Source organism: Melanostigma gelatinosum, assembly GCF_949748355.1.
Source record: "Melanostigma gelatinosum genome assembly, chromosome: 1".
Classification (NCBI taxonomy): Eukaryota; Metazoa; Chordata; class Actinopteri; order Perciformes; family Zoarcidae; genus Melanostigma; species Melanostigma gelatinosum.
In genome coordinates, this window is record NC_136634.1 from 28,989,813 (window position 1) to 29,016,865 (window position 27,053).

Consider the following 27,053-nt stretch of genomic DNA (forward strand, 5'->3'; position numbering starts at 1 on the left):
ACTGATTGAATGATCCTGATTGACTGTGATTGAATGATCCTGATTGTGATTGAATGATCCTGATTGGCTGTGATTGAATGATCCTGACTGTGATTGACTGATCCTGGTTGACTGTTGTTGAATGATCCTGATTGACTGTGATTGAATGATCCTGATTGACTGTGATTCTCACAGTTGAATCGTCACATTGGTGGAAATGTGGTTATGAAACAAAGGATCAAGACATTCTTGCACTGTCAATAAGTTTTGCCCAACGGTGCAGATTCATCTGTCAAAGTTCACCAAAGTTGAACTGTGAATGCAAGAAATCCACAAAATGCAGCAATTCCATTAGAATGATATGCAATTAAGCAAATAAGATGTTTATTTTGCATTTTTATAAATGCTGTAAAACACTTTAAATTCCGAAACACATTTTTTGACAACATCATAAAATCATAATAAATCTAAAACAAAATAAAACAAAAAGATGAACGAACCCACAGACGGCTTGAAGAAAAGCCTCAGGGTGCATTTCACCGAGGTCCCATCAGTGCCACTTGGACAACATTATTAGAGTTCAGGAAGTTTCCTGCGTGTCCCTTGACTCTCTGGGAGAACTTTATCCCAGCGTGGAGAGAAATCTGCCGTCTGTGATGTTCTCCCCAAGAGCCGGAGTCGAGTGTTCAGCTGCAGGGCAGCAGAACAGGCACGGCTACAGTCTGGGGAGCTGGAGGGAAACCTCCACTGACGTTAGCGGGCGAGAAGGTAACTGTGGCAGCATTAGGAACAGCATCGGCCAGTGGATGAAAGAGAGGAATTAGGTGATGAGTTCCACCTCCAACAAACAGAAGAGCATCTTAGTTTGTGAGAACAGAATACTAGTAATCTCAAAATGTATGTAGCAGCAGACACAGAGTGTGTTATGCAATGAAAACAAACACTGCATTATCAAAGCTGGTATTGTGTTGTGAAATGTGGTCAGATACTTGTGTGTATCGTGTGTGTCATTGAAATATTAATATTTTACCAAAATCAAACTCAAATGGAGTTGCAAGGTTTTTGATCTTCGAATGTCGAGATATGTTTTGTCTGTCATTGATCAGCACGGTAGCTAATCCTCCCTAAGTCTTGCATTGGCCTCAGGCCAAGGCACCAATTATCCTTCCAGCTGTGTTCACTATGCGCTGCAGGGCTTTCCTGTTGTGGTCAGTGCAGCTTCCGCCCCACACAGTGATGCAGTTTGTCAGGATGCTCTCAATGGTGCCTCGGTAAAAGGTGCACATGATGGGTGGTGGTGTTCTTGCCTTCTTCAGTTTGCGGAGAAAGTAGAGGCGCCTATGGGCTTTCTTTGCCAGTGATGTTGTGTTGGCTGTCCACGAGAGGTCCTCACTGATGTCCACCCCCAGGAATTTGGTGCTGCTCACTCTCTATATCAGCACCATTGATGGTCAGTGGTGGGTGTTGAGTGTGGCCTCTCCGGAAGTCAACAATAATCTCCTTGGTCTTGCTGTTATTCAGAAGGAGGTTGTTGTCTCTGCACCACGTGGTCAGAAGGCTGACCTCCTTCCTATAGTGGGTCTCATCGTTGTTGGTGATGAGACCAACCAGAGTTGTGTCGTCTGCAAACTTGACCATGTGATTGGTGCTGTAGGTTGTAGTGCAGTCGTGTGTCAGCAAGGTGAAGAGCAGTGGACTGAGCACACAGCCTTGAGGGGCCCCTGTGCTCAGTGTGATGCTGCTCGAGGTGTTGTTGCCGACACGTACTGCTTGTGGCCTCTCGCTGAGGAAGTCCAGCAGCCAGTTACACAGCGAGGTGTTGAGCCCCAGCTGGTCAAGTTTCAAGATGAGTTTTTGTGGGATTATGGTGTTGAATGCTGAACTAAAGTCTATGAACAGCATTCTCACATATGAGTCTTTTGAGTCCAGATGGGTGAGGGCTGGGTGGAGAGCAGTGCAGATTGCATCCTCCGTGGACCGCTTGGCACGGTATGCAAACTGGAAAGGGTCCAGGGTGGGGGGAAGAATGGATTTGATGTGTGACATGACTAACCGTTCAAAGCACTTCATGATTATGGGGGTCAGTGCCACCGGACGGTAGTCATTATAGCAGGACGGAGTGGGTTTCTTTGGCACAGGTATGATGATGGTGGCCTTGAAGCATGATGGAACAACAGCTTGTCTCAGAGAAGTATTAAAGACATCCGTGAAGACATCCTTAAGCTCCTCTGCGCAGTCCTTCAACACGCGACCAGGGATGTTGTCTGGACCTGTTGCCTTGCGGGTGTTGATAGTGGAGAGTGTCCTCTTCACGCTGGCAGAAGACAGGCACAGAGCCTGGTCGTGGGGAGGGGGCGGAGTCTTGTGTGGACGTGTGCTGTTTTGTGTTTTAAACCGTGCAAAGAAGCTGTTGAGGTTGTTTAGCAGAGAGATGTTGCTGCCGCAGATCTGTGGCACGGGTTTGTAGTCCGTAAGGGTCTGAATGCCCTGCCACAGGCTCCGTGTATCTCTGCTGTCTTCAAAGTGACTGGTTATCTTCTTAGAGTATTTCTGTTTTGCTTTCCTGATGCCGTGGGACAGGTCGGCTCTCGCTCTTCTCAGGCCAGTTTCATCCCCGGCTCTGAAGGCGTTGTTTCTGGCCCTCAGCAGCCGATGTACTTCCCCTGTCAGCCATGGCTTCTGGTTAGCCCGAGTGATGATGTTTTTTATATGAGTCACATCATCAATGCACTTACTAATGTAAGAAGTAACAGTGTCTGTATACTCCTCAATGTCTGTGTGATTGTTGTATGTGGCTGCCTGCTTAAACATTCCCCAGTCTGTTGTGTCAAAGCAGTCTTGGAGAGCAGAGGAGGCCCCATCTGGCCACACCCGTACCTGCTTCAGAACCGGTCTGGTGACTTTCACTCTTGGTCTGTATGCTGGCATTAGCAGGACGGTGATGTGGTCAGAGAGTCCTATGTGGGGTAGGGGTGAGGCCTTCTACGCTCCTTTGCGAGTAGTGTAGACCAGATCCAAAATGTTTTCCCTCCAATGGCACCAATGCCTCACTCCCCTCCCTGCAGGACATATATGACACTCGCCTCATCCGCAAAGTGACCATGATTGTGCGTGACTCCAGCCACCCCTCACACAGTCTCTTCAGCCTCCTGCCCTCTGGGAGAAGATACCGGAGCCTCCGTGCTCGCACCACCAGACTCTCAAACAGCTTCGTCCACCAGGCTGTTAGGAAGCTGAACTCTCTGAAATCTCTCCCTCCTCTCTTTTAAGACTCCCCATGGCCAACTGCTGCTAAATACAGATTGATAGCTTTTTTTGTTTTTTTTTCTCTTATTATATATATTTATTGTGTCGAGAAGAGTTGAGCTCACGAGAGCTGCCTCGAAAACATGCATACACGATCAGGGGAAGGTCAGGATATAAAAAGCATAAAGCATATACTCAGAAATCAATAGTTAAAGTGTAATCGAAAGATAAAGTGTATGATCGTTACATAACAAATGTTTAATAGATAGAGTGATTTAACAAATGTAAACCTGATAATAATAATAATAAGTGTATCTGAGTATAGTGTAGTCTGAGTGTAGAAAGTACGGAGAAAGAGGAAGTAAGCAGGGTGTTGGCATCAAGATGGGGAAATAATGATGGTTGAGAAGAAAAGACACAAAGCACAATAATGATGAAGGATGAGATCAATAATCATTTTATAAGCAAATGTGTACTAAGTAAACTGATTATAAAAACTGTAACTGTGATTATGATAACTAATCTGTGTTAGAAATGTGTGAGTGTAGGAAAAGGGGAAGTGCAACAGATGTTGAACACCCAGACACACGCAGAGCTTGATTGAGTAAGCGCCCAGACAGGGAAGTTGGGGTGATTTCCTCATGCACACACACACAAAAGTTAGGTACTTTTCGAAGCACAGGCACCAGATCAATGATGTCATGTTAATCACGGGCTGAGGGACCCCGTGTTGAGGAAGAGGGGGGAGAGACGCGAGAGGCAGCCCAAAAGTGTTATAAAAGAAGTAACTTGCATACAGCAAGACGGGAATTCACGATGGGACGCCGACCGAGCCATCCATGGAGAAACACTGGACCTCGTTCGACAGCCGCGTCGGAGGACTTCGTCTCTGTTCACGGAAAGAAGACTGTTGAACGGACTCTGCTGCAGAGCAGGAGGAGTCCGAGGGTCCGACCGGACCTTCGCTCCTAACAACTCCAAAAGAACCTTTTCATCGCACCATTGAAAATCCAGCTCCAACCGAGCCGTCTCGGCATCTAAAACTAATGAGTATAATCGAAGAAGAAAATTAAAGTAACGAATCAAGTGTAGTAACGTTTTATGTGAGCTGTAGCTTAACCCTTGCAAACTAACTAAATATAACCTGCAATAAATATCTAATCTGCATTTAAAGTAAAATTCTCAAGTGCATTCATTTGCTCAGGTAGTAAAAAGTTCCTCGTGGCAGTAAAAAGTTAAAGCCATTGTATGTCTAACAACTGAGTTCTGTAAGGTTATCCTAGAGACCGAATCCACTTAACAATCCCTTACGGTTTTAGAAAGAAGTAATCCTAGCCGTTAAAACCTAACCTGGCATTTACCAAGAGCACGGATCCATAAGAGGGAAGCTGCCATAACCGACGCGACTGGTAGGAGCGCCCGGGGTCAGGGTGGCCCCTCGACCGAGTGCACTCAGACCGGAGGAAGCAGGGTAGACGTCGGGAGTAACGGCAGTTAGAAGAGCCAGGCGAGTTCCCTCGCAAGAACACCAGCTCGACAATCTTTTAATAGAGAGCTGAGTCAGTAAGTAGCCCCGTATCGGGCCAGAAGTACCCCAGGATCTAACAATTGTCAAAATGTTTTAAAATGTTTTTTAATCTATTGCACTGTATGCTGAAAGCTGAAATGAATCTCAAAAACATTGCTGAAAATAGATATCCAATTTTTAAAAAATTGCAAAAAGCTTAATAATTCAAAAAGTTGAAAGATTACAAATATGAATTATATCACCCCTCTCCTGAAAGAGCTGAACATTTTGATATTCATTTTATATATCAACATCACTAATTGGCTCAATCGCGAACACCTGTGTGCCTGAAGCCATTTCATGGAGATAAAACAGGGAAACACCTCTCAAACAAATCATCAAAACTCCCATAACCGTAGCTCCTATTGCTCCGATATTAATAATTGAGAGGAACGATGACTTGAGAAACAGATCCTGTAAAAATTGTGTCTGTAGTGTAAAAAATGTGGCTTAACTGGCGATCTAGAAATGGAGTACCGTGTTCTGTGGAAGATGTTTTTGAAGCAAAATTTAACATTGGTCTCTATGGAGCAGAAAGTTGGTTTTCCTCTCAATTAACGGCTTCTGTGTCAAATGTGTAAATCTGTGGGATTCCACAGTAATTTTTCTACGAAAGGACAAGATTAGCTACTTCTACATCCAGAAATTATGCATGAAGAGTGAAGATTGTGGACACAGTGGCAAAATACAAATGTTTTTTTCACAAGAATCTCAAGCTGCTCTTCACTCTAGCGGTGACATCACGCACTCTCAGCTGCCCAATACACACCCATTATAAAGTCAGAAAAGGGCTGAAAAATCATAAAAGTTAAATTGCTGCAGTTCAAAAAGTTTAAAAGATATCAAAAAGCTGAATCATGTTGGCAACAGTTAAGGGTTTTCTCAACATTTGAAAGTTGAAATGGTGTCTGTAGCTGAAAGTATGAGGAAGTTGAAGGATTAAATCTTAATCATTCAAATAGTTTAAAGGTTAGAAATATTAACAGCATTCCAACAATAAGTCTTAAGCTAAATAACTAAAATATTCATAATCATCATCTGTATCCTTTTACTTTGTTATCAGTCATCTACAGTGGTTATTTCCATCAAAAATACACAATTCAAATGATTAGGATAAAAAGATTGTGTTTAAATTGATTGAAAGTCTTGGCATTGGCAGTTGTATTGATTTATTATAAGCTGCTTAGAGCTATTGTTAGGAAGATAAACAGGTCATAATTCTCTCTCTAATATATATTTTATATCGCTATGAAAACATCTCCATCAAACAACTGGATTTATTCAAGTTTCTCATCAAAACGTATTTTTACAAAATTTAATTTTGATATTTAAATTAATGTATTTATTTTTATATGAATTCATATTTTACAGAATAAGAAGAAGAAACATTCCTTTATTAGTCCCACAGTGGGGAAATTATTCTCTGCATTTGACTTGCCTTTGACTTGCACATGAATGGTTCTACCATAACAGAGTATTAAAGTGTCACGTCCTACTGAAATCTAAAAACTAAAACATACGAAGCATGTTGGACTTGCAAAATACTCCATGTGTAACCCGGAATACAGTAAATTGAATACATTTAATGATATTCAAAGTCTTCACTGTCTCTGGTGATCACATGTAAATGTATCAATAGTTCTGTATGGTGAGGCAAGTAGTTTATATTGGATCATGCATCATACATCTCCAACATTCAGTTGTCAGGGTGAGATCGTCTCAAACATTACTGAATAATCTGCACAGCGCTGTCAAGGATCAGAGCAACACACCCACACAGAGGAGGTGCAATGAAGTCATCACGCTTTCATCTGAAGGAAGTGACATTTCTGGAATTGTGAGCATCACACATCTTCTATCTGACAGACGACAACAAGAATATAGAAGTGGATTCTTCCTTAAATCCTCACACCTTTCCTGGCAGCTCTCCTTTGAATTCCAGTGGTGTGAGAGTGCAGACGCAAGCGAGGGGGGGAGGTCTTTAACATTCACAGGAACAGAAGTCAGTCTTCATTTAATATGGAACCCTTTTTCCTCGAGGGATAATGCAGCTGCTTTGTATGTCATCCTGCATCAGTAGTTTTTCTCCTTCCATGCTCTTTCTCTAAATTGTATTATTTTGCATTATCCTCGGGCATCTTAAGAGTGAACCTGGCAAGGATGTCCAAAGCACAGAGCCAGAAATAGATTCATTACTGTCATCAAACGTCCCTGTGCACCCGTGTGATGCAGTGTCATGGCAGCATCAACCGCCCGATGTCAGTGATGCTATTCTTCACGCACCGATACACAGGCTCTATAGGCAGGCAGTGACATCCACGTCAGATCTCACACCACTGTCATGCATCTTTAATGACACACCACACATGCAGCTTACACGATAGAAACACAGTCTCAGAAATAGACCCTCCACACTGCACACTCTTCAGTTGCCTGTCAACATCGATCAACTTGCATTGACTGATAAAAGGACGACTAAAAATAAGAGTTCGCAGCATAGAAACAAACAACGTAGATCACAACACAAGATCAGATGTGAGGAGACAGATCCACTGATGCACAAGACTGAAAGTAAGAATCTACTGTTGATCATGTCTTTTTCACATCTAAAGACCTGTAGTGTGGAAATGAATGGCTGTGAACAAATGCTTTAAAATATGCAGTGTTTCATGACCCGACTCTCTTCCTCAGCGTAGCCAACACCTGACACCTTCAACAGAGCCAGGACTCATTTCTGCTAACTTCACGTAAAATCCAGCCCAAAACTGAATTTGGACATGTTGTCATCTCCACCAGGAAGATCATGCAATCGGTCGTGTGTGTGTGTGTGTGTTTGCATAAACTACTGCAGCAAACTACAATATTTTGTGGGGTCAGTTAGGGCTGCTTGCTCAAGGACCTCTCATGTTTGCAGTGATTCACACTTTCATTCCCCGTTATACTGACTGCGTGAGGGGACAACAGTTTGTGTGTTTTGCTAGCAGCTGACAGAACTACCAGTACGCACACTGCCGTACCTCGCTGCAATGGTATTTATGAAAAGGAGAGCTGATGTCCTGCTTTAATACAGGTTCTCACCAACGCCACTGGATCAAATGTGTCCACAGCGGGTCCGTTTAGCTCCACAAACAGACATGAAGACAGGCTCACATCTCTGGCTCACAACTTATTCTTGTGTTTTTCAATTTAAATAATGACTACTGCTGGAAGTTAGTAAGTGCCGTTAGTTTTGAAAATACCTTTTTAGTGACATTAGAAGTGACAAATACTTAAAGATTTAAGAGACCCCACAACATTTCCAGGGACCCCCTGAGATCCCCCTTATTCCAAACACCGGATGGCACCAAACCAGAACCGAATGTTCTGTCCCCAAAAAATGTACAACACACATATTGTTACACCCTTAATGATCATATGAATAAATAGAGACAAATATATCAATTGTGAAATAATATAAGTCATTATTCAAACTATTCATTATTTTTTTTATCATTTTCATAAAAACTAATTCTAATGGAGTTCAGTTTTATTACATGATATCATTTTTTGCCAGTTTGCCATTTTAAATAAGAAGTTCTTCCTAATAACTCGCCTGATAAAATAATAGTAAAATAAATACCACGCCAACCAAAGAGAAAACAATCAGCATCACAATACAGAACCAAGCACTGAAACACTTGTAAAATACATGAGAGCAAGATGAGAGCATGTCTGAATGAAGAATGAGTACGGTTCTGAAGTTAGCTTTTAACAAGCTAATGTTAACAAGCTAATGTTAACAAGCTAATGTTAACAAGCTAATGTTAGCAAGCTAATGTTAACAAGCTAATGTTAGCAAGCTAATGTTAGCAAGCTACTGTAATTAGCTTAGGCACTTACAAAAGAGCAATACTTCATAGATTTATCCACATTTTACTACAACACAAGTTGCATATTCTCAAAATGCATTCGCTCAATTTACAGAAACATACTTTGCTGTTATTCACATGGCATCCGGCTGATGGCCAACGGACAACACGGCATGAGAAAAACAAATAGTTATTCTGTTTTATGTAATTGTTCAAGTAATGCATGTATACAATTCAGCTTTCCATCAATATTCTACCGCAGCATTCTAAACATTCTTAAACAACTTTCTCCGGTATGAGGGACCACGACTGTTTCTGCTAATCTCTGCCAGACAATGTTACCACCCTGCTCTTGTTCACCAACATATCTGGTTTTTCATCCATCGTCTGCCATTCCATGTGAATGCAGCTTAAAACTATGTCTGGACAAAATGCCTGACTGCGTAGTAGTGGTGTAACGGATCAGCCCTCCCGGTTCGGATCACTTGTGAACCGCGGATCAATTGAGTATTTTTTTTATAATTTTTTTTTACAGTTTAATCATCACAATGTATAATAAAGTTGTACTGCTGCTGTTCCTTTTCAAGTAACAAGTCCCTGAATATCAATGCAGACTGTCAGTGAACAGATATGAAACAGTAGTGTGTTCACGTGACCGGAGCAGGTTAGAAGCATTTAACGGTGAAGTCATGGCGAGCGGAGAAACTTCAGAAGCTCCGGCGTCATTTAAGTCGCAAGTTTGGGAGCATTTAGTCTTCCCTGTAACGTATAATGACGGGATCAGGGTGGTGGACAAACCCGTTACGGTACGTGGGTGTTGTTTAAATAGAAAGACACGACAACGGCAATACATCGGCATGTCCACACATATGAAGAGACACCATCCCGTCTGTCAGCGACGGGGGACACTCCGTTGTGGAAAACAAGGGATTTCAAAATCTGGTTAAGTGCTTGAGCCACGATACGAAATCCACTCACGCACCCACTTCAGTGTGAAGATCGTTCACGGCCTCGATGAAAAGGAAAAGACTGACTGCTCACTTTTGAGGCTGCTGCTACAGACCTGGATGAGCTCACTGACACTGTGACATCATGCATCAGTTTTTGTGAGGACATGTGTGTGCAGACTAAAACCTTCCGCACATATAACAACAATAAACCTGGTTTACTGCAAGACTCAGGCAGCTTCGTCGGGCTATGGAGGAGGCCTACAGAAGTGGGGACAGGATGCTGTACAACCAGGCCAGGAACACACTGACGAGGGAGATCAGGTAGCAAAGATGTAGCAACCTGAATGTGTTCTACTGCAGGTTTGATAAGCCCACTTCAACACCCCCCACCTGCCCCGTCATCAAACAAACACCTACACCCCCTGCCTCCTCCTCACCTCTCCCAACCGACCCCCCACCGGCACTGAGGATCTGTGAAGAGGATGTGAGTCGGCTCTTCCACAGATCAGGCCCAGACGGTGTGCCCCCCTAGTTCTTCTATCACGGTCTGGTTTGGCGATACGGCCAAAGTCTTCCAGCACGATACAGGTCACTTCATATCTCCATAAAGATGTATATCACGGTATAGCAAGTTCTCTGGTTGTTCAATAAATAAATAGTCTACATGAAATAACCATATAATATTAATATTTCTGTACTGTGTGAATGTATTACTTGACATAAGAAAAGTACCAAGTATGTTTTCATTTAAATAATAATGGAACAGTTTCAAGTGAATTAAAGGTTGTTTTCCCCATACACACATACACACACATGGCTAATGGTGTTGAACTGAGTGACAATGTAAGGTGTGATCAGGATTTTCCTTCAAAATATGTTACGTCACATTTTTGGGGGAATTTAATTATATAATTTAGTATGTTTGTTATTAATTGAGACAATGTAATTGTGTATCACAATATCTCAAAATTGATTTCATCATGGTGAGATTCCATTGAGAAATGATATATTATCATATCAAAGTTAAAATGCCTAAATTTACAGCAGAAATAGACTTTGAGCTTCAGCCAGAACCACTTTGATCTTTGATCTTTGTACGGGCTCTTTACAAACCGATGGGTGACACACGGAGACTACGTCCATATCTTTTACAGTCTACGGTCGTTAAAGGGAAACACTGGATTAGTCGTGGAAAGCAGCAAAAAACTGTTTGAGTTCATTTGCCGACATCACCCGTCATCAAAATAGGCTTGAAACTCATGAAATGGCACCAAAACATACCGGAATCACATCCTATTTGTTCTGTGAAAAACAATGTTAAATAACATCATCAAATCATAAGATTGCCCTTCATAAATAAAGGATAGTTGAATTTAAAAAATAACATTGTGTGTCTCTGTTCTTTCTGTAAAAACGTTCACGATTAGCCTGATGATGGAAATCCTCAGGATCAACTTATTGTGAGTCTCATCCCTGAACATTGTACTTTTGTTAAGTACAGGAACATTTAGATAATTACTTCCGAACCGACTGAGTCAGCTCCCACTGCAGTGTATATGTTCTCTGCTGCCTACCTAATGTTGTATAATTCTTATTCAAACCTGCAGTCTGGTCTTTTTGTACCAGTGACGAAGCATAAACGCATAAACACATAAACACATCAGCCTCTGGCTGATAATGTAATCTGGCACCAGCTCCGAGGACTGAGCAGAGTGGAGGAGAGGACTGTGTCGAGCACTCCGGCAGCTAAATGTACTCACCCGCTGCAACCTCGGAGCCTATGCAGATTCTATTAGCGCTTCAGTACAGTTCAGTACACCATCAGTGTGCCATTCTCCATGCTAATGGTAAGTGTGGTCTGTATCATACCAACCTCTCTCAGCACAGAGAGGGCAGTGGTGTATAGTAACGAAGTAGAAATACTTTGTTACTGTACTTAAGTAGTTTTTTTGGGTATCTGTACTTTACTTTACTACTTATATTTCTGGTGACTTTTTACTTTTACTTCACTACATTTTGCAAAGAAAACCGATACTTTTACTCCGATACATTTCCACTGAAACCTTCGTTACTCGCTACAAAATCAAATCTATCTTTAGAAATAAATGACTCATGAGACCAGCGTCGGGGACTGTGGTGGTGGAACACAGACTGCAAGCAAGCAGGTTTGGCTAATCACGTGGTCTAGATGCGAGTTAAATCATTGGTTAATGCGCCGCGGTGTTTTGATGCCCAGGATGCTATATGCTACAGCTAGCGGGCGAGTACAGGAGTAGACGATGACTGCTTTCATGATGGAAGCACCTGCCACTGCCGCAACACACGACAGTGATGACGAAGACCAACACCCGTGGCCATATTTGCGAGGAATGTTTTCGTATGTTGGAGTGAAAGATTCTTCGTACCGGATGAAGTGCCTCTTATGCTTACCAAAAGCTACCGAAATATTGGCATTCAAAAACTCCCCATCCAACCTCAGGAAACACATTGAGGTACACCATAGGATTGACAGGAGCCGCGAGAGCGCGGCATTACGATTTGAACCACGTTGGGGATGCATGCAAGTGTGTGTGTAGCAAGTGGGGCTAGCTAAAGTTGTTATGCTTACAAAATGTCTTTCTCTCACTGTTTCAGAGAAAGCATGTACACCACCTTAAAAAATATGGAGAGCTGACATCAACAAAGAGAAAAAGGGCTCCTGAGACTCCCTCCACCAGCAAGCAGACCACATTAGTGAACACCTTGACTGTGTCTCAGAAGTCCATTGACAAAGCTGTCGTGAAGTATGTGGTCCAAGGGCTCCAGCCATTCTGTGTTGTTGAACAAGAACCATTTAGAGATTTTGTGAAGCAACTGCAGCCTAATGCAAAAATTATGACACGGCTGACCCTGCGCTCCATGATTGATGACGCCTCCAAGGGAATGAAGAAGGCAGTGACTGAGGCCATGAGGGGAGTTGACCATATCGCCACCACCACTGACTGCTGGTCTGTCAGAAGGCGGAGCTTCATTGGTGTTACTGCCCATTGGATTGACCCTGACAGTCTCAAAAGATGCTCAGCAGCCCTAGCCTGTAAACAACTGAGAGGTTCGCACACATTTGATGTGTTGGCAAACGCCCTGAATGACATCCATTCTGAGTTCGAAATTCGGCAGAAGATTCTGAGAACAACAACAGACAACGGCTCTAACTTCATAAAAGCTTTCAAAGTTTTTGGTGAAGATGAGAACAACAATGCAGTCGGAAGTGATGGTGATGCATCTCAACCAGGAGAGGATGAAGAGGATCAAGAGGGGGGTGAAGAAGTAGAGTTTGTTGATGTGTCAGTGCTTCTGAATGAAGATGATGGTTTGGAGTTCCAGCTCCCAAAGCACCAGCGCTGTGCTTGTCACCTACTCAACCTAATAGCTACGGTTGATGCCCAGAAAGCAACATCCAATGAGGCATACAAGAAAGTGTACCGTTCAACATTTGGCAAGTGTAATGCACTTTGGAACAAATGTGGAAGATCAACACTTGCAGCCGAAACTGTTGAAGATGCTTGCTCCCTCCAACTGCTGCGCCCAAATGCTACCAGGTGGAACTCCTTGTTCCTGGCAGTGGAAAGACTGCTGAGGATAATCAAAGACAAGGGAGAGGGGACCATCAGAGTCCTCTGCAAAGACCTAAAGGTTCCGATGTAAGTAAGAATAATGTGTTTAATTATTTCATCATAATTGAACATAATGTCTTGAATGTCTCTAGAACTGTGGATGTGTTTCCCCACCCTTTCTTGGACACGAATAAGTGTTTCACATTGTATCCCAACTTCCACTTATCATTGATCCATTTTAGTTAATTACTCATCCAGCAATTTTTTGTTGAATCTGATGAAATGGCTATATAGTGTTATAAAACGGCATTTTTGTTTTCATCACAGGTTCAATCCAGCTGAACTCGCATTCCTCACAGAGTATGCCGCTGTCATGAGCCCAGTCGCCCAGGCAACCAACATCTTGCAAGCAGAGGCAAATGCCCACATGGGGTGGCTACTTCCAACAATCAACCTGCTGACCGGCAAACTTGACAGAGTCAAGTTGCCATTGAAGTACTGCAAGCCTTTGGTGGATGCTCTACAGGTGGGAATAAAGAATCGTTTTGGCCACATGTCAGGAGACCCTGAGTTGATCGCAGCTGCGATTCTTCTTCCAAAATTCCGAACAACTTGGACAAAGGATGATGCCACAATCAGAATGGGTAAGACAACATGGGGATAGTGAAAAATAAGTGTATGGGTGTACATTTTGACTCTTTGTAATATTGGCAAATCCACAAATCAATTATGGATGCATGGACAGTGCATCAAACTAAATGTATAAACCTCAAACTATTTAGTACAAACCCTTAGGTTGGAGTCATGATATGTTAGAAAGTTGTATTAATCCTATCATTTATATTTTCACCCTCACTATATTTCAGGAATGGACTACATCAAGCAGCACATGGAAGAACCCTCCCTGCAGCTAAGTGATGCCACCACGTCCAGTTCATCTGATGAAGATGACTTCTTCGCTGCCCTGCAGTCGTCTCAAGCACAAGACAGCACCAAACAACTGGATGGATACTTGGCCTGTTCAGCAGATCACATGCACTTGCTGAAATCCTACCCAGCTGTGTGCAAGCTGTCTGTGAAGCTTAACACACCTCTACCTGCCTCAGCGGCCTGTGAAAGGCTATTTAGCATCGCAGGACTAGTCTTCAGCCCAAGAAGAGCGAGACTGAATTCTCGCAATTTTGAGAACCAACTTCTTTTGAAGATGAACAAGACATTTTTCAGTTTCCAGTAATGACTGGGTTGTTACTTTCGGTGCTGCTTTAGTATGGATCACAGCCAACCCTTATTTTCAACACAACTTCCTGTCCTTGTTCATGGTGGCCACAGCACAAGAATAAACTTCATAATTCTCATAATTCTGACCCTTTGCTTTTTTATTAACAGCATTTACTTGTACTTTTACTTTCAATACTTAAATACATTTAATATCAGAAAATTACTTTTGATACTTAAGTACTTTTGTACTTAAGTACAATAAATATCAGATACTTTAAGACTTTTACTCAAGTAGTATTCTAATAGGTGACTTTTTACTTGAGTAGTTTTCCAGTAAGGTATCTTTACTTTTACTCAAGTATGGCTTTTGAGTACTTTATACACCACTGAGAGAGGGGCAGCACTTTCAACAGTTGGGGAAATCCAAAGTGCTGCATTCGAAAATACTGCTGGTAGTGTAAATCAGCCAGTGGTGTATAAAGTACTCAAAAGCCATACTTGAGTAAAAGTAAAGATACCTTACTGGAAAACTACTCCAGTAAAAGTAAAAAGTCACCTATTAGAATACTACTTGAGTAAAAGTCTCAAAGTATTTGATATTTATTGTACTTAAGTATCAAAAGTAATTTTCTGATATTAAATGTATTTAAGTATTGAAAGTAAAAGTATACTCAGGTCCCAAGTAATGATTCCCCTGTCACTACATAAGCTCTGGTCCTGCAGTCTGGGGTTGTCAGGTCGTACCGTCTTTCACCCGCTTCAACTCCTTATCGTCTTCTGCCTCGTCAGTCCGTCCGGTTACCAGTCTGGTCACGTAAGTCTGAACACCGATTCAGTGAAGCTCGTTTCATGTTTGTTTTCTGTTCTTTCAGTTTTGAGTGCAGTCGAGTTTCCCTCCCGACTCCGGAGGCTACGATCGTTTCATGTTTGTTTTCTGTTCTTTCAGTTTTGAGTGCGGTCGAGTTTCCCTCCCGACTCCGGAGGCTACCTGTCCCGGCCTCGGTTGAGCTTCCCTCCCGACTCCGGTGGAGATTATCGGCGTGACTTTAGTTTGTTGGCCAGGTCTTTGTTTTTTGTTGGTTCATTCTGTGACTGCTCCTGCACCTTTTTTAAATAAAGTCTTGGCTGGAGTAAACCTGCTGTGTGCGTGCGTTTGGGTCCACTAACTACACTACCACGTAACAACATGGCCAATAAAACAGATTCTGACCTGAATTGTGTTGTTCGACAGATGACTCAATCTAAATTCTGAATTTAGGTTGGACTTGAAGAGTTGGCCAGGGAGGATGATGATGCAAATACAAGTAGTGCATCAATATGGGACACGAACTGTCAATGGATTTGATGCTCTACTCACTTTGGACATCACGCCAAACCATCATTTATTATTATAATGGACTACCAATAACCAGAAATGCTTGCGTAGGAACAGAATGTGTTACAGTGACCTTCTCATATGAAAACATTTGTGTCCTAATTAAAGGAAAGTGATTAGTTGATTAATCCATTGGTCAATTGAAGAGCGATTTAACATTTTAATCTATTTCTTTCTTTTTTTGTTAAGTGCTCTAAACTATTTAACCATTTAAACTATTTAACCGTTGCTCTCACACATCACGGACAGTAACGTCATTTCCAGTCTGGCAGCTAGATGATCCAGAATGCTACGCTGCCAACCGCTAATGTAGCCTCCAGCGCTACTAAAGTCTGGTAGACACATATTTTCATTTTTAAACTTAGTCATAGTCTTCAGCTCCAGCTTTATGACGCCTGCATGCAACAGCGCAATAGATTTCATGGGATCATGTTTTAGTTGTGCTTTTTGTAGTCCTTCTTGGTTGTAGTTTCTCCATGGCAGACCTATAGCAGTGACATTCGCCGTCGCATCATAGTTGCGTAGCTTAGTGAAAATGTAGTCTGATTCTTTGGGTACATCCCAAGTCTCTTAATTGTCGTTTCCTCGCTCCTCGCTTGAACTGGCAGTTGTTCTGCTCCGCCATGTTGACGGCCGTCCCAAAGCTCTTATTTAGCTCGGCAGAGAGGAGAGAGGAGGGATCTCTGAGGAGCCATGAGCGAGGACCCACGAGAACAGACTTCCAGGAAGTGTTTTAACGGCCAACTAGGGGTGGGAATCGCCAGAGATCTCGCGATACGATATTATCGCGATACTTGGGTCACAATACGATATTATCGCGATACTTCGATATTACCACGATACTTTCACGATACTGCGATATTCTGAGTATTGTGATAACATATATTGCGATTTATTACTTTTTTCAACTTCAAATTATGTCCCCAAAGGAAAACAGTGTCAACAACATGTTTTATCTGAGTTCTTTCTCTGATGTCTCCATCTTTGTTTCGACCAACTTCCTACCAATCATGCACGCAGACCGCAATTGATTTGATTTATTTATTTTTTTTAACTAGTTTATATCATAAAGTATCGATACTTGGCGTCCGTGTATCGATATAATATCGCCACGCAAAATATCGCGATACTATGCTGTATCGATTTCTTTCCCCCACCCCTACAGTTAACACACCCCCTCATTGTTCATCAGTCATGTGATTGGACGCTGCAGCTGATCGGAGTTTAACACCAGAGTGAAGACGGATCACAGATTAAACTCTAGTTTATATTTGATTCGTTTTGTGATTCACCGTCTGGTTTAAATAAATGTTCATTGTACAAAAGGACCACAAACAACTTTCTACATTTATTAGAAAGATTTGTCTTTTCTGCATTTCACTACTGTATTTTGTTTCTTACGCTGCTTTTTAGTGTTTTAATGTTCTTAATTGTTTTTAAATCTCCTTTTATTTTGTCTCATGTTTTGAAGCTTTTAATAGTCTTATGTTCTGCACTTTGAATTACCTTGTTGTTGAAATGTGCGATACAAATAAACTTGCCTTTTCATGATATATTTCCCTCAATGACGTTTATTATGGAAACAATTAAAGTCAGAGAGAGCTGAGAGACAAAACACTTTGTACATCATGTATCATCATTCCATTCAGTCACGTGAGTGTCGGGTTCGATGAGTTTTATCATTTAAGTCTAACCTGAAACATGGAGCCTAAGAAATGAATTAGAAACCATAATCATATTCTGGGTTAATTAACAATAACTTCACAATCTGAATTTCAAAACATACAGAAGCAAATAAATAATAAATAAGTCAAACGCATTCCATCGGTAGAAATGGATCCTGAGCTTATAAACTGAACTTTTAAAGCGGTAACAGGCTACAGACAGAAACACCTCTACAGTGATCACTGTATGTCTTTATTAGTTATTAGTATTATTAGTTACTGTCATTAAGTACAGTGATCACGTGAACAGACACAAACTACCAAAAGTCTCTCCAGCTGTTAAAGCCGACTGACAGCTGATCCAGCTGTGATCAGCTGATCAGCTGATCCTCCGTCATCAGAAACAGACGTCGCTTCACGTGACACAGATGAGGAAAGGACGTCTCATATTTCCTTGTTTCCTCTCTCCTCGCATGGACACAAGTGAGGGAAACAGGGATGCAATTAAGTGACTTGGGACGTACCCTCTGAACACCACGGTTGTCTTTTCTTAACTCCTCATGAACTCTCCTTCACATCTTTCCTTGACGACATGTTTTCCATAGAGGTCAAGGAAAAGTGGTTAGGAATAGACGTTAGGAGGTCGTTTTTGGACCTTTCGACCGCCGTCCTGGATGTATAAAGATAACTGGATTCAGCGCTGGAGGACCCCCCATTGCTCAGTGGAGCATGAAGTAAATAAACTTTGACTTCCAATGAAAATGGGCAGATCTTCCAGCGATCTTCCTCATCCATGGGCCCATATAGCAAGCACACTAGTGTTTCCTTTAACCCAGGGGTTCTTAACCTTTTTGACCTCGGGGCCCAACTTTTTAAGTACAAAGTGTCCCGGGGCCCACTCTGACTATATGCATCAAAAGTGTCAGACAACCTGTAGGACATACAGAAACAGAGCAGTGGGCCTTTGGAGTCAGTAAAAATTTAAGATTTTTGTCCGCATAAAATAAAAAAGTATCTTTCAGTATAAATAACTGCCGGTGGCTGTATCTGTACAGGTAAAGGACAGTATAGGGCTGTAACTACACTATCAGTGAACAACTGCCTCACATTTGAAGAAGATTGGACAAAGTATGACCATTCTACAGTGTTTCTTCCATGAAGAGATCCAGGCGGAGCTCTAAAAGGACATTTGGAGACCCAAATGGACACATTGGTAACCAAATGATATTCTGACACACTAAAGGTGTTTCTCCCTTTATATTTTGATTTTATATTATTTTCCTTTTATTTTTAGCCTTTGCAAATAGCAAAAACGATGTATATAAGGTCGAAGACATGGTGTGTGAGTAGCGGACTTGCTGTGCTTAATGGCTGCGACCGAGCGCATGAACGAGAATGAGAATAGCTCAGGTACACAAAGGTTGGTTGACGGATTATGGAACAGGAGGATAATGTTTGTAGTATAAGTACTAGCGTTTTCTGAAGGCAGTAGCTCCATGGTAACATCCGCTAGCACGTTGTCGGTTCTGTAATGTGTCTTATTCCGTCGAAATGCTGCAAGATACGACTTGCAGCGGTTATGGCGACTTTGGACAGTGTGTGTGTGGGCTCCTTTTGTGGAGAAACCATAAGAAATGAAAGAAAATCGATGATTTCTTTGCAAAGATGAGGAGTTTGGGCATGCTGGGATACCAAACACGCACATGTTTTGTGACGTATTTGCGCAAACAAGCCGTAGGAACGGAAGGGGAGGGGATCGAGGATGCCGGTGTTGAACAGGCAAAATCCTTGTTAAATAAATGAGATGATACAATGTGATGATCACAAAGACATTTATTATCATGTGTATGTAAACCTGCATACACAACAATAAGCCCAACAGACTTTCACACGAGCGTTGGATGTTTCGTCGCTACGTGTCGCTTTATTTCTGAAGGCTCCAGTGCTTCGTTTGATAGCATTAGCTCACATTCCACACACTGAGCCCTCGGCTCTGCCTCGTTGCCTCCGTTCACAAAGCCGTACTTAAGAAAGTCAGGGTTGTACTTGCGCACACATTTAGACTTTTGGGGGGTATGGCACCACTGTCGTCTTCATTTTTTCTTTTTAATAACTTATCCATAACTTTCGCTACAGGCTAGCGGCTAGCTGAGTGTCTTCTTCTGCTTATTGCAGCTTGTTAAACAACTGACTGACGCATTACCGCCACCAGGTGGTGGGAAGCTATATTGTAACTGAGCGTCTCATGGATAACAGTGATATCTCTGGTGTCTTCAATTGATAACCTATGCGGTCCCGCGGCCCTCGCGGCCCACAGGTGCAAAACTGAAAGTTTTTCGCGGCCCGCTAGGTGGCGCTCGCGGCCCAATCATGGGCCGCGGCCCTATGGTTAAGAATCACTGCTTTAACCCACTCCCAGCCCTCAGTGCCTGCTCATTTTAACATTGTGATGGATTCAGATATGATTGCAAATATCTGCTGTTAACTTAGCGTTAGTTCTGTGCTTACTACAAAATCAGAATCATGCGAATGCTATCACCAACCAAACAACAAACATGACAACGACAAACATCGAAGCCTTGAGCAGAACTCCTCAGAGTCCCTTGAAAACTGTTTCTGTTGTGTTGTGAGCTTCACTCCGAGATCAGGCGCCAACGTCACACACCTGAAGGGAACCAATCAGACACCACGGCTCAGGTGCTTTTACTGTTATTTTCATCATTCTTCTAACTGTAAACATGTAGTGTACAAAGATGCCCATCACAACATGCCTGAGCCCCAGGGGACCACTTTATCTGACCAAAAGTGTTATGGATAAATATATTCATGTTTCAAAGATAGAAAAAGATGGAGCAGTGAATATTTAGAATTTTGGCTTGAGGGTGTCTGTTCATATTAACGTGATTATTTAAATAGTCAATCCATTGTGTTAAAGGACAACGAACAGATGGATTGACTAATGCATTCAGCATAAGAACAATTCATGTATAATATTCATACAGACTTCAGTAACTGAAAGAGTTTCTACTTCATTCCATTTCAGTGAGAATCGAACCTCTAACTTTCACCGGAACACCCGCTGTGCTGACCTTTGATGTGCTCGTTGACGACGCTCTCCAGCCGGTCCAGCCTCTCGATAATCCTCAGCGTTTCCCCTTTACTCTCCTCCTCCAACTTTCTGTCGGCCTCGCCGCTGCTCTCCGCAACTTTGGGACCCCCGTTGGTCACATAGTTGGTGATCCAGCCTACATACAGGAGACACACGATGTTGGTCATGCCGCTCAGGATCACACATGTCGACACCAAAGTTTTCGTTCTCCTTGAGCACAGCATCGCGACATCCCTCCATGGGCTTCCTGGTCCAGACGCGCGCAAGCAGGTAGATGGAGGAGAAGATGCACTCGACAAACGTGTCCAAATGTAACCAGAGCGTTGCGATGCTGTGAAGTCAGTCCGCCTCCGCGCTCTCAGGTCCCGGCTGACACGTGCATTCCCCGGAGGCTTTATATGCTGCCTCAAAAACAATATTTCCAGTAATAATACTAACAAGGAGCGTCCCCGTTCATCAGCCGGCGAGTGAAGCTGCGCTCAAGCTGCAAAGCTGGCAGACGCAGAGCTACAGCCTGTAGTCCTCACACAGCCCAATAGGAAGAAAGAGGGGGCGGGCTCTGCTTGCCTCTGCCGGCCCCTTACAGTTCGAGCACACGGAGGAGGGGAGGAGAGGAGGAGGGGAGGAGAGGAGGAGAGGAGAGGAGGAGGGCAGAGCATAGAAGCTGAAGCGCATCGATCCAGTGATGGAGAGGCGCGGTGAAGTGAAGGCACTGAACGTGTGGTGTCGTTGATGCGTTTGTGATGCTTACACCACGTGCACAAGTGTACAGTTGTGTATGTACATCGTGAACGTGTTGAAACACTGAAGATTCAGATGTGATTCAGCAGAGAGAGGACCTGTAACTGGAGAGGAGCCATGTTATAATATGCTTTTGTTGTTTGGCTAAAGAAAGCTTCGTCAGGCCTCGTTATCAGGGTGAGTCAGCTTTACAATAATTCAAACAAATTCATATTAAAGAAGTTTACTAAGATGGTCAAGTCAAGGGACAACTGTTAACAAAATAAAAAAATACACAAAGATAAATATATTTACAACAGTAAAGACATTCTCAAAAAAGTTCAGACAAATTATAAATACAGTTTTTAAAAAGCTAAACACCCAAACATCAGCTTTGCCTTTTATTCACAGCATTGGGATTAGGTTTAAAAATCTAAAATGGAATTCCTTACTTTTTTAAATTGCTGAATTTAATTAAAATGTATATTTGATATTTGGAATCAGAGTTATAGGCAACAACGTACCCTCAACTCAGTACCCTCACATCTGGCCCCTGAGCCAGTTCTGGCTTTTTAAATAAGTGAAGCATAAGTATTAGCCTCCCATCTCAATATTTATTTGACACTCATACCTGTGTGTGTGTGTGTGTGTGTGTGTGTGTGTGTGTGTGTGTGTGTGTGTGTGTGTGTGTGTGTGTGTGTGTGTGTGTGTGTGTGTGTGTGTGTGTGTGTGTGTGTGTGTAAGAGAGAGAGGGCATCTGAGTATTGTGTATACTGTATGGCTTCATGACTTTGCTGCTTGGGCCAAAAGCCTCTCAACTGCATCACTTCCCCTCTTCTTTGACTTCTTATGAACACACACACACATCGCTGAACACTGGCCACCTAAGGTGCCCACCTGAAAGCTAAAGTAACCTCAGAGCTTCACACCACCAACAGATGAATCTGGCAGTTAGAGCCTCGAGGCTGCCTCTTTCATCTTTGTCTTTCATCCACTGCTTTACCAATCATACACACACTTGAGCAGATACACACACACACACACACACACACACACACACACACACACACGCATGCATGCCCATGAATCAAAAACTCTCCATTCAGCCAAGAGCACTCTGGCAGTTTCAGCCCACTCCTGTGAGATATAAATAATGCATTGGATCTGAAATATTAAGGCTTTCAGTTCTATTCTGCTTTCAATCTTGTCTAATCACTGTCAGTATGTCCGGCTCACTTCCATCTTTCATCGCTCTCATTTTGGCCCAAAAAGGAGGCAGTCAGTTTTATGTTTTTTATCTTCAAATATGCAACATGGGGAAACACTTTAATTTAAAGGAGAACAATGCTCCATTGCCAGGTTCATACTTGGTTCGGTTTATTATTCAGAAAAGGACATCGTTTTGCTCATACAGTCTGTGGAACACCTGTGTCACCTTGAAGTTTGGCTCCCGGGAAAAGATTCCATCGATTAGTCTCGGTGCCGTATTGTTAGCTTAGTATTTGTGTATAAACTCTGTGAACTGTAGACATGCACTATGTTTTACATTTGTCTTCACAGAGACATTTGTGAGAATCGAGCTGCGGAGCCCAGTCGAGAGGTAAAGTATCTGCTTTGAGAGGTACAGAGAGACAGTGTTAGCATGTTGAACTGTACACAGATGTGACTCGTGAGATTTGACGGGGGTGCCGCTGTGTCACCACAGTGATCGCGTGGCAGTAAAAGCGTGGGTTGCACTTGATAACTGTAGATGCAATGTGGCAGACATTTGAATCCTGATGACAGGATGTTATTATATACATAGTGGAGCACTATGTGGTCAGCAATGGAGTGGCGCTGTCCGTAATTCTGCTCGTTGACTCCACGGAAAGTGAAGTATATGCAGATCACAGGCGCTGGAAGGGGGGGTCAAGTGTAGAATATTCACCGGTCAGCACTGTGTGAGGATATGCTGATTGCCAGGTACTGTGGTACACTGTGGTGCTGTGGTACTATGGTACTGATGTGTGGTCAGACAAAATGAAACACCGAAGGAGTCCACTTCAATTGTGATTCATTGTAGAGCAGGTGGTAGGGAGAGATGGCGTGTACAGCTGCTATCTTCTCACATCCTACTCTGTGAATTAAGGCTTTATTTTGACCAAAGCAGAGTAGGCCATTGATGGAAGTGGAAAGACGAGTATGATGAAGACCATTTAGTGGAGTTTTATTTTGTTTCTGTCGAGTTTGAATGAAATTACAATCAGCGAGATAAAATAGCTGTTTTTCAATGGTTTGGTCGGTTTCAGGAGAGTATAACAGCTGTTTCTTTTCCCACATAACTCAGTGAATCACCGCTTGATTTGGACCAAACCAGAGGACGTGATTGTTGGAACAGTGGAAAGAGCTAGAGACAGTTTTGATGAGTTTTATTTCGTTTCTGTTGAGTTTCAATGAAGTGAGTCTTTGTCAGGTCAAATTGCCGTCTTTAAATCCAGTCTGGTGGCTTTGAGGAGAGCGTATTAATTATGGTTGTAAAAGTTATGATTTTATTGATTTTATTTATAAACTGATCGGGCTACATGTTTTGAATCTGTGTATAATGTTTTGAGGAATGCAACATCAATACTTGTAATGTAATGGATCTAAATACAGTGTGTAGACCGGCACACTCGCTGTTCCAATGCGTGCTCTCGGAATGTTAGCAAGGAGTCTTGCCTTGTCTCTCTAGGACCCGACTTCAGAGCACCCATCCTACCAAGAAAGGATCCTTGACATTGAGAAACACCCGAGCCATACTGGATGCCTTTTCTTCTTGCATCATTAAGACGCACCAAAATCAAATACTTACCATTAAAGGCAACACGCAAAAACAGAGGCAGCAACCTTAAATACATGATACCTTAAATACACAAGTTCATATGAAGCATGAACCCCTGGAGATGAACCATCTAGGTTCTTAAGAAGAAGAAAATAAAGTACATAAAGAAAAACACAAATACACTTGTACACAAACAGACAAAAGCCACTCCCCACCACAACCACTGTTCCCCTAAAAAGGCCACAATACATGTAGTAAATGTACACATAGCTATACCAGACTATTTACCAGACTATGATGGCCTACTCTGTGGCCCAAGACCTCCCAGACAACCCACTTGCGTCTTTGAGATACTGTACGTTAAAAAACGACTCCCTCATTTTTCACCGCCTCAATAAAGGCTACATAGGTCAGGATGTCTATTGTACATCCCTCTATCAATATTTTTGCACATCTTGCATTAAACTGTCATATTGTATTATTGAGGTATTTTTCATTTTATCATCGTATTTAAAAAAAATCTATAATCATGTTCTTGATCTTGTACGTTTATTCTGTACACCAAACACCAAGACCAACTCCTTGTAAGTGAAAATGTACTTGGCAATAAACCTGATTGTGATTGTGTAAGCAAGCAGCTATCAGCACTGTGATCCAGATGAGGATCACCTTCCTAATATGATAATTAAGTGCTACCCCATTTCGTTACTTCTAATTGAATCTAGTTACAAGCGTGATGTCAAATTAAACAAAGTTCCACCAAACATATGTTGTATTTGTTGTTGTTCCTTTTGACCTCGCATGTAAAGGACTGACAGGTTTATTGCGTCGGAAGCTGATACTGATTTGGATGTAGTGAATGAGTCAACATTCTAATAATACAAAGATAGAGGGGAAGTACAAAGGATAATGGTGAAAGAAGTGGTTCTTTCACCATTATCCTTTGTACAGAAAAACAAGTAAGATCAGAAGCCAAAGTTGAGCTGTTTTATAATGAACATGTAAAGTATGTAAAGAATCAATACACACATACTTTAATATGTAATGTTGGAGGACCACTTGCCACTTCTCTGACACCTCTGAAAGTCTTCTTCTTCAGAGACAGTGAAGTCCGTTTCACTCGTCAGCTGCAGTCAGAGCAGAGAGGAGACGCACTCTCAGCCTATTCTCTGCAGTTATTGCGTTTATAGGTATTGAGCTTCATTTTTACAGGAAACAAATAATAACCGTAGCTGTGTTTCAGCTGCAGGACTGAAGGCCCAGGTATAAAATGCACGGCCCGCCACTAATCAAGTGGTTTGGTTGCATCGGTTGATCTTGGATGTGAGATGAACTGTACAGAGAGCTGTGTAAAGAGAACAAGTGAACTAAGTAAAAAGAAATGTGGGTAAAGAACTGTTAGAAAAATCAGGAATCAGGGTCAGAACACACAAGTTAAGAATCAAATACTTCATTTGAATAAGGTCTTCCAAACCTATTGCTTGAAAATACACACAGTCTCATTAGTTTTAAAGATGATTCAAGTATTCAAGTTGTTCAACAAAAACGTACTCACTTAAAATACTTGTTTTACACGGGTTTTTCTCTTTCCTTTACACTTCTTCTACACAAACTGTCATTACAACATTCATCCAGTAGGCGTCACTTTGTGGCTGAAGTAAGAAGGAGCTGCCCCACACCATCCTACAAAGGTTCTTTGTCTTTTCAATTTGTACTCGCATACATTTCCGTGCACGAAGTATAACTCACTTTCCATAGTTCACGTTGTAGAATGAACAATGTCAGTTTAGGGGCATTAATAATCTCATTGGTCTGCTTGTGTTAATGTGAATGTATTGTGCTACGTGTGAGGTCGATGCTGCCTAAACGCGCTAAACGCTTAGTCAGCTTGTTCCATTATCCAACTTTAATAATGACAATTGAGTCAAGGAAGTCGACTCAAGTCGTTCATTTGTGTTCATTCTAGTACATCACGCTGCCTTCTCATGGAAAGCAATAATTAGATGAACAGTGACCTTGGCCCCTCTTTGCACACACTGTTATATTTATATTCCGAAAACTTGGCATGCGTGTGTGTGTTGGTATGTGTGCGTGAGTGTGTGCACACCCTTACCTGGAAGCGGTGGCTTTGTATTCAGTGCTGTGATGAAATGCACTGTGTGAGCGAGTTAAACATGGTTGTAAATGACTGTGGACACGAAGGTCTCGGTCAGTTAAGCAGCTTGTATTGCATTCATTAAAGTTTGAACCCGCATTACATTTTAGCTGAACATGAAAGGAAACAGTTGCGATCAAACATTTGCAGAGTTGGAGCAGGGGTTTTTCACCGTTGCCATCTTGCCATTTTTCAAACAGAAGTGACACGGGAGAGAGGAGCTTAATACAACTGAACGCTGATTAAGACATTTTAAAGCAACCAAAAAGTGACAGTTATCTTAAAACACAGTATGAAAGGACTGAAGCTATAAGAGGAAAACGCATACAACACCCAGATTGGACAACACTGTGGTAGCGACCTGTCAATTACAACACTGTAATGAATTGCTGTAGATGTACAGTGGATTTACAACAGTATCTTACAGTGTTTCATAATTAACATGCAGTTAAATATTATAAATGAACAGTTAATGCTGTCGGTAGATAGCGGCAGATAACTGTACTTGACAGACCATCATAATATGATCATGCTATTAGTCCCCATTAGTTACGAGGGTGTTGTGAAGTCCAAAGATATGGGCCTGTCAGTGTGTTCCACCTATGACATAATGCAGTATAATAAATTACATCTTTATTTTAAAACTTGTGTCGTCTATGGAAAATAGGGCAGCGTATTGCTGTCTCCATGACAACAACAACGTAAAACCTTCCTTGTTTTAACTAGATCCTTCTCACGCTATGGCAACTATGGTTATGGTTTTTTTGTGACATAATTTCCCGTAACTACTGATAAGAATTAGTGCTGGGCAACGATTACAATTTGTAAT

General features: G+C 42.1%; 1 protein-coding gene across 1 annotated transcript in view; it reads right to left on the reverse strand.

Moving 5' to 3' along the window:
- Window positions 1-20,886, reverse strand: part of galnt18a (UDP-N-acetyl-alpha-D-galactosamine:polypeptide N-acetylgalactosaminyltransferase 18a) — a gene marked incomplete at its 3' end in the record, with an annotated part of 150,936 nt that extends 130,050 nt beyond the window's left edge. The window contains exon 1 of the mRNA XM_079278342.1: window positions 20,530-20,886. Coding sequence (XP_079134468.1) covers window positions 20,530-20,773 — 244 coding nt within the window. The 5' untranslated portion in view covers window positions 20,774-20,886. The remainder of the gene's footprint in view (window positions 1-20,529) is intronic.
- Window positions 20,887-27,053: the final 6,167 nt, after the last annotated feature.